Below are 12,252 nucleotides of genomic sequence, written 5' to 3' on the forward strand. Positions count from 1 at the left end.
ATCACGCTAGCTGGTTCACCTTGAACAATTTCATGTGTTTACAAAACATTCAGAACTATTTTCCTAACATTGAGTTGCAACCCCTTTTTGCCCTCAGAACAGCCTCAATTTGTCGGGGCATGGACTCTGCAAGGTTTCGAAAGAGTTACACAGGGATGTTGACTCGAATGCTTCCCACAGCTCTGTCAAGTTGACTGGGTGTCTTTGGGTGGTGTACCATTCTTGACACACACGGGTAACTGTTTGACCGTGAAAAACCCAGCAGAGTTGCCGATCTTGACACATTCAAACCGCTGTGCCTGGCACCTACTACCATACCCCTTTCAAAGACACATTTTTGTCTTGCCCATTCACCCTCTGAATGGCACACACACACAATCATTGTCTCGAGGCTTAAAAATCCTTCTTTAACCGGCCTCTTCCCCTACACTGATTTGAAGTAGATTTAACAGGTGACATCAGTAAGGGATCATAGTTTTCACCTGGTCAGTTTGTCAAGGAAAAAGGTGATCATAATGGTTTGTACTGTGAGGCAATGTTCGTATATATGATGTCAAGAAGTTATAAAATGTTTGTTTGGCATGTGTCTTAATGTAATGACATGACCACTGCGTCTGAGTTGTGGGCAACCCATCCCCTGCTTTTATTCCATCCTGGCTAAAGACAACTAGCTAACACCAGACACTTCATTAGGGTAAACCTCATTCTATTTGGCGACACGCTGCAGTCACATTTTTGCACCAGTGGACTAGCTACCGGTACTTAATTAAATTAGGTAAGAGAATAAGATGTTACCGTTGGTGTATTAAAATGAGGCTTTTTGCGATGTCACAAATCCCGCCTCTTAAGTGTTTGACATGGGGGACCAGTAACTTTATGATCAAACTTGATCAATGTAGAAGCAACATTCTGGTTTCATCCAAATGTCATGAAAAACTGTGATTTTGACTGTTAGGGACCTTTAATAAACCCAGGCCTTAACATCCACAATGACTGTGTGCTCACATTAAATGTTATTTTTAAAGTCAAGCTTTACCTTTGTTTTCATTCCCAATTACCACACCACTTGGTTGTACAATGGTTTATTATAAAAGACTACATTCATTTTTCAATGAACATATATATATATATACAAACTAAGGGCAGAGATGAGAGCTTTGATATATCTACCCATTGAGCTGGAACACTTGTATATGTTGAATATAAAAGCATCAAGGCATTAGCTGCTATAACCTGAAATGGTAAACAGTGACAAGCGCAGTTACTTTCATGTTTTGAGTCCGGACAGGAAAGACATATGTAGGAAGAAACTGGTGAAGTCTGCAATTTTGCAGCTTAACCATAAACACCTACCTGAATTGTCATGAAGCAATCAATAATTACAACTATAAATGAATATGGACAAAGTGGGTGGGGTCAATTTGGAACAATAAAAGAAACTATTTGGCATCAAGAAATCCAGACCTGATTTAACCATTACAGGTTCAAAACGACAGATCTAAACCCAGTTTTATTTTGTGAAGACTGAGGTATCCGAGTTGTCATATTGGTCTCCATTATTACGGAACAGTAAAACATCACTTGAAAACTGAGCCCACGAACACTGTGAATTACAATCTATCTTAATCCATTAATAATATCTTACATTTGACTTATGCCTACAGATAGTAATGTTTTACTAATCTGAACAAAATGAACTGTGACGTATTCCTTAAGATGGATAAACTAAAATAGTGGAGTTGCTTTAGATACATTACCAGATGGAACATCAAATGTTTAAATCCAAATTAGAGCATTTAGAAAATAAAACCATCACATCAACAAGTCTGAAAATGACTTTTATATCTCAGTAATTCAATCAATAAAAAAATAATAAAATGGAAATATTACAACAAAATGGAAGCATAAATGGCATTAAAAGGTTATACATTTTTAATTTAGCATGCTTTACATCCAGACTTCATTTCAGGAATGACTGAAATAAAAAGGTTTTGTTATTCATAAAAATCCATTGAAGTTTGAATTCAACATCCAAAATGGATCAGCCTTGTGATTGTGAGAACCGTGATTATAGGAAACAGAACAGAATCTTCTGTTGGACATTTGCATGTGTGGCATGTAGCCTGCTTGAGATACTGTGATTAGCATTTACACTACAGACACCCAACAGGCTGCAGCTCACTCACATTATATACAATTAGCAGTAGTAACACTTCCACTGAAGGTGTGCACACAAGATCACCAGAATGCCTACATATGCATGAGAGCTGCTCCATATAGCATAATACTCTTGATACACAAAGAAATCACGATAAGCTCATGAATAATGTATAGGTCACTAGATGTCGACAAACGCTAATGAATAGTCAGGGTCAGATGTTATGTTGCACATATGTAGACAGGAAGAACAAAGAAGAATAAAACTTAATGTCCTTCAGCTAGTTTTATCGTGGTCTTTGAAAACACCTTTACACCACAACCCTTGTGAGCATGTCATCAGCCTTATCCTATTCATTCTTTGTATACTTGATAAAAACGTCCCCCAACCCACCCATAACACCTAAATAAAGTAAATAGTTTTATTTATTTGCAATCAGTATAAGGGAACAAGCGTTCCGTCATATCCAAAATCACTTCTCTAAGCTTTGTATGGTCAAAACTCCTGTTTTTATTAGTCTCTGTAGTAAACTAGATATGACTGAATCAATACACTGCAGTCGGGGTGCCTTCACTCGGCATAGTGCATGATGGACTCGACGTAGTTGCCGGGGAACAGGCCCGTGACCCCGCTGCTTAGGCCCTCGAACCAGCCGTCATCATTCTTCTTGATGATGTAGATGATGGCTCCCTCCATGAAGCTCAGCTCATCGTCTTTATCTGCTGCGTAGTCGTAGATGGCCACCACTGAGGAGGAAAGAGAGGGAAAAACATCTGAGGGAACGTCTCAATTGCATTCCCTCACGTCCTTTCTCCTCACCTCCTCAAAACCCATTGGATGAGGTGGTTAGAGGTCCCTCCCCCCTGATTTTCTCATCTGGTGTGTCTTGAGAACAATCGAGGAAAGAGGCCGCAAGGAATCAAGGAAATGCAATTGAGATTCTCCCTAAAGATTTTAACCTATTAAGCATTAAAGTGCTTAAGTAGTTGAATAGTGCAGTGTAGTTGAAATGAATGTGAAGGGTATGGTAGGAAGGGAGAAGAACAGCGTTCAGTAAAGAGGTGTCAGTATTGATCCCTGAGGCACACCTTTCTCTATGTAGCTCTTGGGCGCCCACTGGGGGTCTCCGTCAGCATAAGGGTCATTGTAGTGCACCACAGCTGCTTCCTCTTCCTCCTCATAGTCAACTGGCGGGGGTGGAGGAGGGGGAGGAGCCTCATCAAACATGGGCAGGTCATCCGGCGGAGGCGGCGGAGGCAGAGTAGGTGTGTCCGCAACTGCCAAACGGCAGTAGAGGGGAGGGGGCAGAAATGAGATTAAGAACGCTGCCTGAAACTGGGACGAAAGAAACAGTACAGCACATTACATGTGGGCTGCACATGCAACCAAGCCCAACTGTACAGAGAAAACCATGCAATCGTGGCAGAGCTACATGCAGGGGTGTGTATATGCCAGGCACCGATGGTTAGTCGGTTAAATGCACGACAGCGAGTTGTTGGCATGCCGATTTTGACCTTTGTTCCTCCAGGTCACTTGTTCAAGTCACTTGTTAAGAAATGTAATTTAGTTGCAAGTGTTCTTTGCCACTAAGGCAATGCTGCACTTTAATGTGAACTTGTTTGGACACTTTCCATCATCTTCCCACAACATTTGAGTTCTCTGTTTGGTTCAAATGAATGATGTCAAAAACAATACAATAGACTGCAACCTGAATAGTAAGTTATGAGCTCTCTCTATGAGATGCTTAATTAGTATGCGTGGATTGTGAAGGTTTACCTGCATAAATCTATCATGATACCATTCATATGTTGAACCAAAGGGAATAGGAGCTAAAATATTCTCAGGGTTGTGTATATCAAAAGGGGAGGGTGTGGGTATTCAAGTGGTTTTTGTTTTACTCCATCTACTGGAAATTAAAGCCGTCGTACTCTTAAGAAACACCAATAAAATGGTGCTATTTCAATTCTGCACGTAACATAAATCTGTCTAACAATAGCAGGCTAAGCTTCTTTAGCGTTACATAAAAGCATGCACACTGTTTCTCTGTTGATCACACACACACAACAAATGCGCATACGTTAAGTCCTTCCTCTCATACAGTGCATTTTCTGAGTGAAATTATACTTTATACTTAACATTTGCCTTATCGCACACATGGGACTTTGTGGAAAACCATTTCAGCTGCCAATTTCATTGTACATTCTCCTAAATAATCCTGGAATGGAGCACTGAAGAAAGCAATGGGTGCCAATGGTTATAAGCATGTGTGTGTCAGAACTAATTATTAGCACAGACAGTAGATGAGGAGGATGATACTGAGGATGTTTAGTGTCCAGCATAAGACAGACAAATGAGTGAACAGGCACAAGGCATGCTGTGTGTGATTGAGAGATGGAGGTGTTCTACATCTAGATCTACGGAGGTGTTCTACATCTAGTTCTACGGAGGTGTTCTACATCTAGTTCTACGGAGGTTGTCTACATCTACGGAGGTGTTCTACATCTAGTTCTACATCTACGGAGGTGTTCTACATCTACGGAGGTGTTCTACATCTACGGAGGTGTTCTACGTCTAGATCTACGGAGGTGTTCTACGTCTAGATCTACGGAGGTGTTCTAGATCTACGGAGGTGTTCTCGTCTAGATCTACGGAGGTGTTCTACATCTAGATGGAGGTGTTCTACGTCTAGATCTACGGAGGTGTTCTACGTCTAGATCTACGGAGGTGTTCTACGTCTAGATCTACGGAGGTGTTCTACGTCTAGATCTACGGAGGTGTTCTACGTCTAGTTCTACGGAGGTGTTCTACGTCTAGTTCTACGGAGGTGTTCTACGTCTAGTTCTACGGAGGTGTTCTACGTCTAGTTCTACGGAGGTGTTCTACGTCTAGTTCTACGGAGGTGTTCTACGTCTAGTTCTACGGAGGTGTTCTACGTCTAGTTCTACGGAGGTGTTCTACATCTAGTTCTACGGAGGTGTTCTACATCTAGATCTAGAGGGAAAAGGAGAGTGTGTGGTGGGCCTCTGGACTTACTGTTCTCCTGCACCCTGGCCACAAAGCCTGTCAGAGGTATCTGTGGAGTCAGCTGGGGCATGGGAGGAGGAGGGGGAGCGATAGACACTGGAAGCCGCCGCAGGCGCACCGACAGACAGACACCGACAGACAGACAGACACACAAACAAAACGAAATAGAGAAAGCAAGGATATAAAGTACACAGAGGACAGATAGTCACCCAGAACAATATAGGAAAATATTAAAAGAAACAGACAGAATACCTCCAACCCAAGTAAATGCAATATTCTGCAAGAATTAAAAGACAAAGCATGTGTGACAAAGCATAAAAACAGTCTATGCTTGTGGTTTTTAGTTCAGAGACAGAGTCTAGATTCCTACAGGTATTTAGTGGTACAGACTGAGGGATTAAAAAGGGATTAGGTTTGATTGTCGTTGCTATTTCCTGCTCCTAATCACAATCTGAACCAGATGATTGTAGTGTCGGGACATGACCTGAGAGAGGTGCTGTGTGCAACCCTACTAACTCTAGCTCTCAATGAACCAAGTTACTTTCACAACTAGTGGCGTGAAGAGTGCCACCAATCTTAAAAAGAACCTGTAAACCTTAGAGTTCAGCATCAGGTTTATAAGGAATTGGGTGCCATTTTGAACGCAGTTCAGGTGGAAGAGTGTGTGCATCTGTCTGCCTGCCTGCCTGCGTGCGTCTGTCTGTCTGCCTGTGTGCGTCTGCCTGCCTGCCTGTGTACGTCTGCCTGCCTGCGTGCGCCTGCCTGCCTGCGTGCGTGCGTGCCTGCCTGCCTGCGTGCTGCCTCTGCCTGCCTGCCTGCCTGCGTGCGTGCGTCTGCCTCTGCCTGCGTCTGCCTGCCTGCGTGCGTGCGTCTGCCTGCCTGCCTGCGTGCGTGCGTCTTCCTGCCTGCGTGCGTGCGTCTGCCTGCCTGCCTGTGCGTCTGCCTGCCTGCCTGCCTGCGCCTGCCTGCCTGCCTGCGTGCGCCTGCCGCCTGCCTGCCTGCGTGCCGTGCCTGCCTGCCTGCGTGCGTCTGCCTGCCTGCGTCGTCTGCCTGCCTGCCTGCGTGCGTGCGTGCCTGCCTGCCTGCCTGCGTGCGTGCCTGCCTGCCTACGTCTGCCTGCCTGCCTGCCTGCCTCCTGCCGTGCGTCTGCCTGCCTGCCTGCCTGCGTGCGTCTGCCTGCCTGCCTGCGTGCGCCTGCGTCTGCCTGTCTGCCTGCGTGCGTACGTCTGCCTGCCTGCCTGCGTGCGTGCGTACGTCTGCCTGCCTGCCTGCGTGCGTCTGCCTGCCTGCCTGCCTGTGCGTGCCTGCCTGCGTGCGTCTGCCTGCCTGCCTGCTGTGCGTGCGTACGTCTGCCTGCCCTGCGTGCGTGCCGCCTACGTGCGTGCGTCTGCCTGCCTGCGTCTGCCTGCGTCTCTGCCTGCCTGCGTGCGTCGTCTGCCTGCCTGCGTGCGTGCGCCTGCCTGCCTGCCTGCGTGCGTGCGTCTGCCTGCCTGCGTCTGCCTGCCTGCCTGCGTGCGCCTGCCGCCTGCCTGCCTGTCTGCCTGCCTGCGTGCGTACGTCTGCCTGCCTGCCTGCGTGCGCCTGCCGTCTGCCTGCCTGTCTGCGTACGTACGTCTGCCTGCGTACGTACGTCTGCCTGCCTGCCTGCCTGCCTGCCTGCGTGCGTCGTGCCTGCCTGCCTGCCTGCGTACGTGCCTGCCTGCCTGCCTGCCTGCGTGCGTACGTCTGCCTGCCGTCTGCCTGCCTGCGTGCGTGCGTACGTCTGCCTGCCTCTGCGTGCGTCTGCGTCTGCCTGCCTGCCTGTCGTACGTCTGCCTGCCTGTCTGCGTGCGCCTGCGTACGCCTACGTCTGCCTGCCTGTCTGCGTGCGTCTGCCTGCCTGCCTGTCTGCGTGCGTCGTCTGCCTGCCTGTCTGCGTGCCGTCTGCCTGCCTGCCTGCCTGCCTGTCTGTCTGCGTGCGTACGTCTGCCTGCCTGTCTGCTGTCTACGTCTGCCTGCCCTGTCTGCGTGCGCCTGCCGTCTGCCTGCCTGTGCCTGCCTGTCTGCGTGCGTCTGCCTGCCTCTGCCTGTCTGCTGTGCCTGCCTGTCTGTGCGTCTACCTGCCTGCGTCTGCCTGCCTGCGCCTGCGTCTGCCTGCCTGCCGTGCGCCTGCCTGCCTGCCTGCGTGCGCCTGCCTGTCTGCCTGCCTGCGTGCGTGCGCCTGCCTGCCTGCCGCCTGCGTGCGTCTGCCTGCCTGCCTGCGTGCGTCTGCCTGCCTGCCTGCCTGCCTGCCTGCCTGCCTGCCTGCCTGCCTGCCTGCGTCGTCTGCCTGCCTGCCTGCGTGCCTGCCTGCCTGCCTGCGTGCGTCTGCCTGCCTGCCTGCCTGCGTCTCTGCCTGCCTGCCTGCCTGCCTGCCGTGCGTGCGTGCCTGCCTGCCTGCCTGCCTGCCTGCCTGCGTGCGTGCGTCTGCGTACTGCCTGCCTGCCTGCTGCGTGCCTGCCGTCTGCCTGCCTGCCTGCCTGCGCCTGCTCTGTCTGCCTGCCTGCCTGCGTGCTGCCTGCCTGCCTGCCTGCCTGCGTCTGCCTGCCTGCCTGCCTGCCTGCCTGCGTGCCGTGCCTGCCTGCCTGCCTGCCTGCGTGCGTACTGCCTGCCTGCCTGTCTGCCTGCCTGCCTGCGTGCTGCCTACGTCTGCCTGCCTGCCTGTCTGCGTACTGCCTGCCTGTCTGCGTGCGTCTACCTGCCGCCTGCCTGCCTGCTGCCTGCCTGCCTGCCGTCTGCCTGCCGCCTGCGTCTGCCTGCCTGCCGTCTGCCTGCCTGTCTGCCTGCCTCTGCGTGCGTCTGCCTGCCTGCCTGCCTGCCTGCGTGCGTCTACCTGCCTGCCTGACTGCCTGCGTCTGCCTGCCTGTCTGCGTGCGTCTGCCTGCCTGTCTGCCTGCCGTGCGTCTGCCTGCCTGTCGTGCGTGCGTCTGCCTGCCTGTCTGCCTGCCTGTCTGCGTGCCTGTCTGCGTGCGTCTGCCTGCCTGTCTGCGTGCCGTGCCTGCCTGCCTGTCTGCCTGCGTGCGTCTGCCTGCCTGCCTGTCTGCCTGCCGTCTGCGCGTGCCTGCCTGCCTGTCTGCGTGCGTCTGCCTGCCTGTCTGCGTGCGTCTGCCTGCCTGTCTGCGTGCCGTCTGCCTGCCTGTCTGCGTGCGTCTGCCTGCCTGTCTGCGTGCGTCTGCGTGCGTCTGCCTGCGTGCGTGCGTGCTATACTGTTAGTAGTTTAAGCTTGATCTATAGGCGTTTGAGATCAACCCCAGGCCCAAGTCAAGATCTTTACTGAACCAAGCATGTGACCGCGCCTCCATACACTCCCTCTTTTAAACACCAGACAGTCTTTTACAGGGCAAGTGAATGAGAAAGGCGAGACCAATCTCAATTCAAAAACGCACAGGTGGCTGCTGTCGGCTTGAGTTTCTCACATTTTATCCTAAGTTCTTTTGGCTTTTCCAGGACTTAATGACGTTACTGAGTTCAGTACGCCTCCACATCACCGAGACTGTGTGTGTGTGGGTTGTCCCACTGGAGTTTGTGTTGAAGGGTACAGTACATGACTAAAAATAAACACTGTGCTTAAGTTAATGGACACCTTGAGCTGGAGTCACCTTGCGGAGGCTGGCTAGTACATTTTAGGAAATGGGGAAGAAAAAAAAGAAAAAAAATCACTTAAAAAGGGTTGTGAAAACACTAAGAAACTGTGATTTAAGAAAACGTAATCTCGTACTTAAACGGAGACCAAAAAGCAGTGACTCTGCATTCCTTGCGTATGTCGATCGCCTGGATTGTATCAGCTGGGAAATCCGAGGACAAGAAAGCGTTCTACATAAATGCACAAGGCGTTCAACCAGAGAGAAGTAACGGTCACCGTCGCTGGCATTGAACAGCAAACCCAATGACGCTGGCCTGCAAAGCCTATCATAGTATAGAATGTGGACGACACAGACGTCTGTTGGTTTCCTGTGGTATTTCCCGCGAGTGTACATTTAGTATTTGTGTACCAGAGGGACATGCTAAGTGACATACTGATGTCACAGGGATGTCATTAGCTTCGGTGGCACCCAGTGAGAGTCGCCGAACTCAGTGGGGGACACTTTTCTAAGAGAGTGATATATAGTATAGCTCCCCTTTGCTAGGAGTTTATGAGAGGGAAGTTCCCTTTCGGGGGAAACTATCCATCTCCCATCTAGTAGAGGGCTGTTGGTGGGGGGGCATGAGTGTCTTACTTGAGTTGTGGGGGTAGGCGGGGGTGCCCCCATTAATGTATGGCTGCTGTATCTGCTGCTGTTGTAGCTGTAGGGCCTGCTGCTGCTGCAGGGAGAACTGGGAGCTGACGGACGGCGCCCGGCGGTAGGTGCCCGTGGCCGAAACCATGGAGACCGAGGAGGTGGTGGAGTTGTGCCGTGAGATCTGCCGTGAGATGGTGCCGAACTGGGACATGGGGATGGGGCCAAGACCAGGCCCGGGAGCCACCGCTAGAGTAGAAAACACCCACAGACAGAGAGAAAGGGATAGAGGAGGGGAGGGAGAGTCAGAGAGAGAGAGGAAATGACAAAGGGAAGAGGACAGAAAGGGGGAGAGAAAGAGAGAGCCCAGCAAATGAATCAGCGACACCCAACAGAGTAGACCCAATATCGGCAGAGCAATCATTGGATCCCCGAAGCAACTGAACCACCAGCATCACCACCAATCACAGAGATCCAGAAGAGGGAAGGGGGGGGGACAGGCGACACCACAGCCAATCCTGATGGAGGAGTCATGCTTATTTACACCCAGATGCGTGCGTTCTTTTAGTGCAGAAACGTTTACTTCCATCCATCATTGGCTACAATCACAAAATCTTCACCCAAAAAGCATGCTTGATATAATATTGATTACTTGTGCCCCCGTGTACATTTGTTTTGTAAAAGAGGCAGGGCAGAATAGAAGACACACCATTTGAGGCTAGGAGACAGTTGAAAGGGGATAGCTGCTTCGGCTTCTCCTGTGGCGTTCTGGCACTCCACTGAACATGGGTTTTGGGCTCAATGAAATTGAACCTGCATTGCAGTAATTACACAGTGACACACGTTCTTTGCTGTACTCAAATTGCAGGACTTTTTGAACGATGTAAAAACGTGCACTAGACACACGTCACAGGTCGATGTAGTTCTACGGTATGAGGGATTTATCAGAAATACACTCAATTTTAAGCACACACACACACACATTTGCGGGGCAGTACAGAACAGATTTAATTTACCCTGACTACAACCAATCCATTATGTTTTCTAGAAGCCTACCATTTGTCACGCGTCAGCATTTTCACAACAATAAATATGACTGCAGCAGTTAAAGCATATTTCATGACTGTGTCGTCAAAATATTTGAATGAGGGAGTGTGTGTGTGTGTTTATGAGTGAGTGTGCAGTAAATATGAGAGTGTGTGTGTCGAATGTGTTTTCCTCCAGTTGGGTATTTCCTGTTTACTGGGTCAGATAACGGTAGCTCTCTGGAGAAGCTCTCCTCTCAGATACTGATGAGTGAGTGAGTGAGTGAGTGAGAGAAAGAGAGAGTGTGTGTGTAGAATGATAACAGTAGCTCTCTGGAGAAGCTCTCCTCTCAGATACTGGTGAATGAGTGAGTGTGTGGTGTGTGTGTGTGTGTGTGTGTGTGTGTGTGTGTGTGTGTGTGTGTGTGTGTAAAATGATAACGGTAGCTCTCTGGAGAAGCTCTCCTCTCAGATACAGTGATGAGTGAGTGAGTGAGTGAGTGAGTGAGTGAGAGAAAGTGTGTGTGTAGAATGATAACAGTAGCTCTCTGGAGAAGCTCTCCTCTCAGATACTGGTGAATGTGTGTGTGTGTGTGTAAAATGATAACAGTAACTCTCCGGAGAAGCTCCCCTCTCAGATACTGATGAGTGAGTGAGTGAGTGAGTGAGAGTGTGTGTGTAGAATGATAACAGTAGCTCTCTGGAGAAGCTCTCCTCTCAGATGGTGATGAGTGGAGCCAGAACAAATTGAGACTCAGGGGAACAGACCATGGCGTAAACATATAGATGAAAACATGGCCAGAATGTCCCTTTGACTGACCCTCTGTCTCTACACACAGTTACGGGACAATAAACCATGGGTGAGATGTGGTAGTAATTGTGATTGTTTTCCAATGTTAAAAGCTAACCGTTACCATATTTCTGAAAGGGTTAGTCCTGAGGAAAGAGTAAATAAGATCCCACAATTCTGATGTTTTTCTTTGATTTGTAGCAGGTTTTTGTTGTCTGGTAGCGGCCATCTTGAACGACAGCACAGGGTCATAGCAGGGTTATGTTAGTTGTCATAATTGATATGTTAGGATGACACGACTTGTCATAACATGGAGCAACTGCTGCATGCCTATTATGGACAGCCACTTCACTCAAACATACAGACAAAATCTGAAACATTTCACATTGACAAAAACCCATACAACCATTTATGAAGACCACGGTCCATATTTACAAAGCATCAGTAGGAGTGCTGATCTGGGATCAGGGTCCCTTTAGTCCATATCATTATGATCTAAAAGAAAAAGGCTAAACTGATCCGATATCTGCACTGCTACTCTGAGATGCTTGATTACATACAGCCCCCTGTACTTCAAAGCTATGACAGTCAATCAAATCAAACCCGGCACACACATTTGGAGCCCTGTTGGAAAACCCAACAGTCCCATAAGACACACACAACCTCAATTTGCTTCTGAGATTAAACAGATACAAGCCAATTTAACTGACTTCATATTATCACCCGAGACGGAGTCAAATCAACCACACATACAGTGGGGCAAAAAAGTATTTAGTCAGCCACCAATTGTGCAAGTTCTCCCACTTAAAAAGATGAGAGAGGCCTGTAATTTTCATCATAAATACACTTCAACTATGACATACAAAATGAGAAAAAAAAATCCAGAAAATCACATTGTAGGATTTTTGATGAATTTATTTGCAAATTATGGTGGAAAATAAGTATTTGGTCACCTACAAACAAGCAAGATTTCTGGCTCTCGCAGACCTGTAACTTCTTCTTTAAGAGGCTCCTCTGTCC

The 12,252-nt window shown here is 48.8% G+C and overlaps 1 protein-coding gene across 18 annotated transcripts in view; it reads right to left on the bottom strand.

Moving 5' to 3' along the window:
• Positions 1–1,825: 1,825 nt before the first annotated feature.
• Positions 1,826–12,252, bottom strand: part of abi1a (abl-interactor 1a) — a 65,764-nt gene continuing 55,337 nt past the window's right edge. For 8 of the 18 annotated variants that reach the window (XM_042308892.1, XM_042308891.1, XM_042308890.1 and 5 more), the window contains 4 exons: positions 9,418–9,666; positions 5,192–5,278; positions 3,247–3,435; positions 1,826–2,904 (listed from right to left, as the gene is read on the bottom strand). In XM_042308892.1, coding sequence (XP_042164826.1) covers positions 2,729–2,904; positions 3,247–3,435; positions 5,192–5,278; positions 9,418–9,666 — 701 coding nt within the window. In that variant the 3' untranslated portion in view covers positions 1,826–2,728. The remainder of the gene's footprint in view (positions 2,905–3,246; positions 3,436–5,191; positions 5,279–9,417; positions 9,667–12,252) is intronic. The other 10 variants (XM_024392821.2, XM_024392820.2, XM_024392819.2 and 7 more) reach the window with 3 other exon arrangements.

This window comes from Oncorhynchus tshawytscha, linkage group LG29 (genome assembly GCF_018296145.1).
Source record: "Oncorhynchus tshawytscha isolate Ot180627B linkage group LG29, Otsh_v2.0, whole genome shotgun sequence".
NCBI lineage: Eukaryota > Metazoa > Chordata > Actinopteri > Salmoniformes > Salmonidae > Oncorhynchus > Oncorhynchus tshawytscha.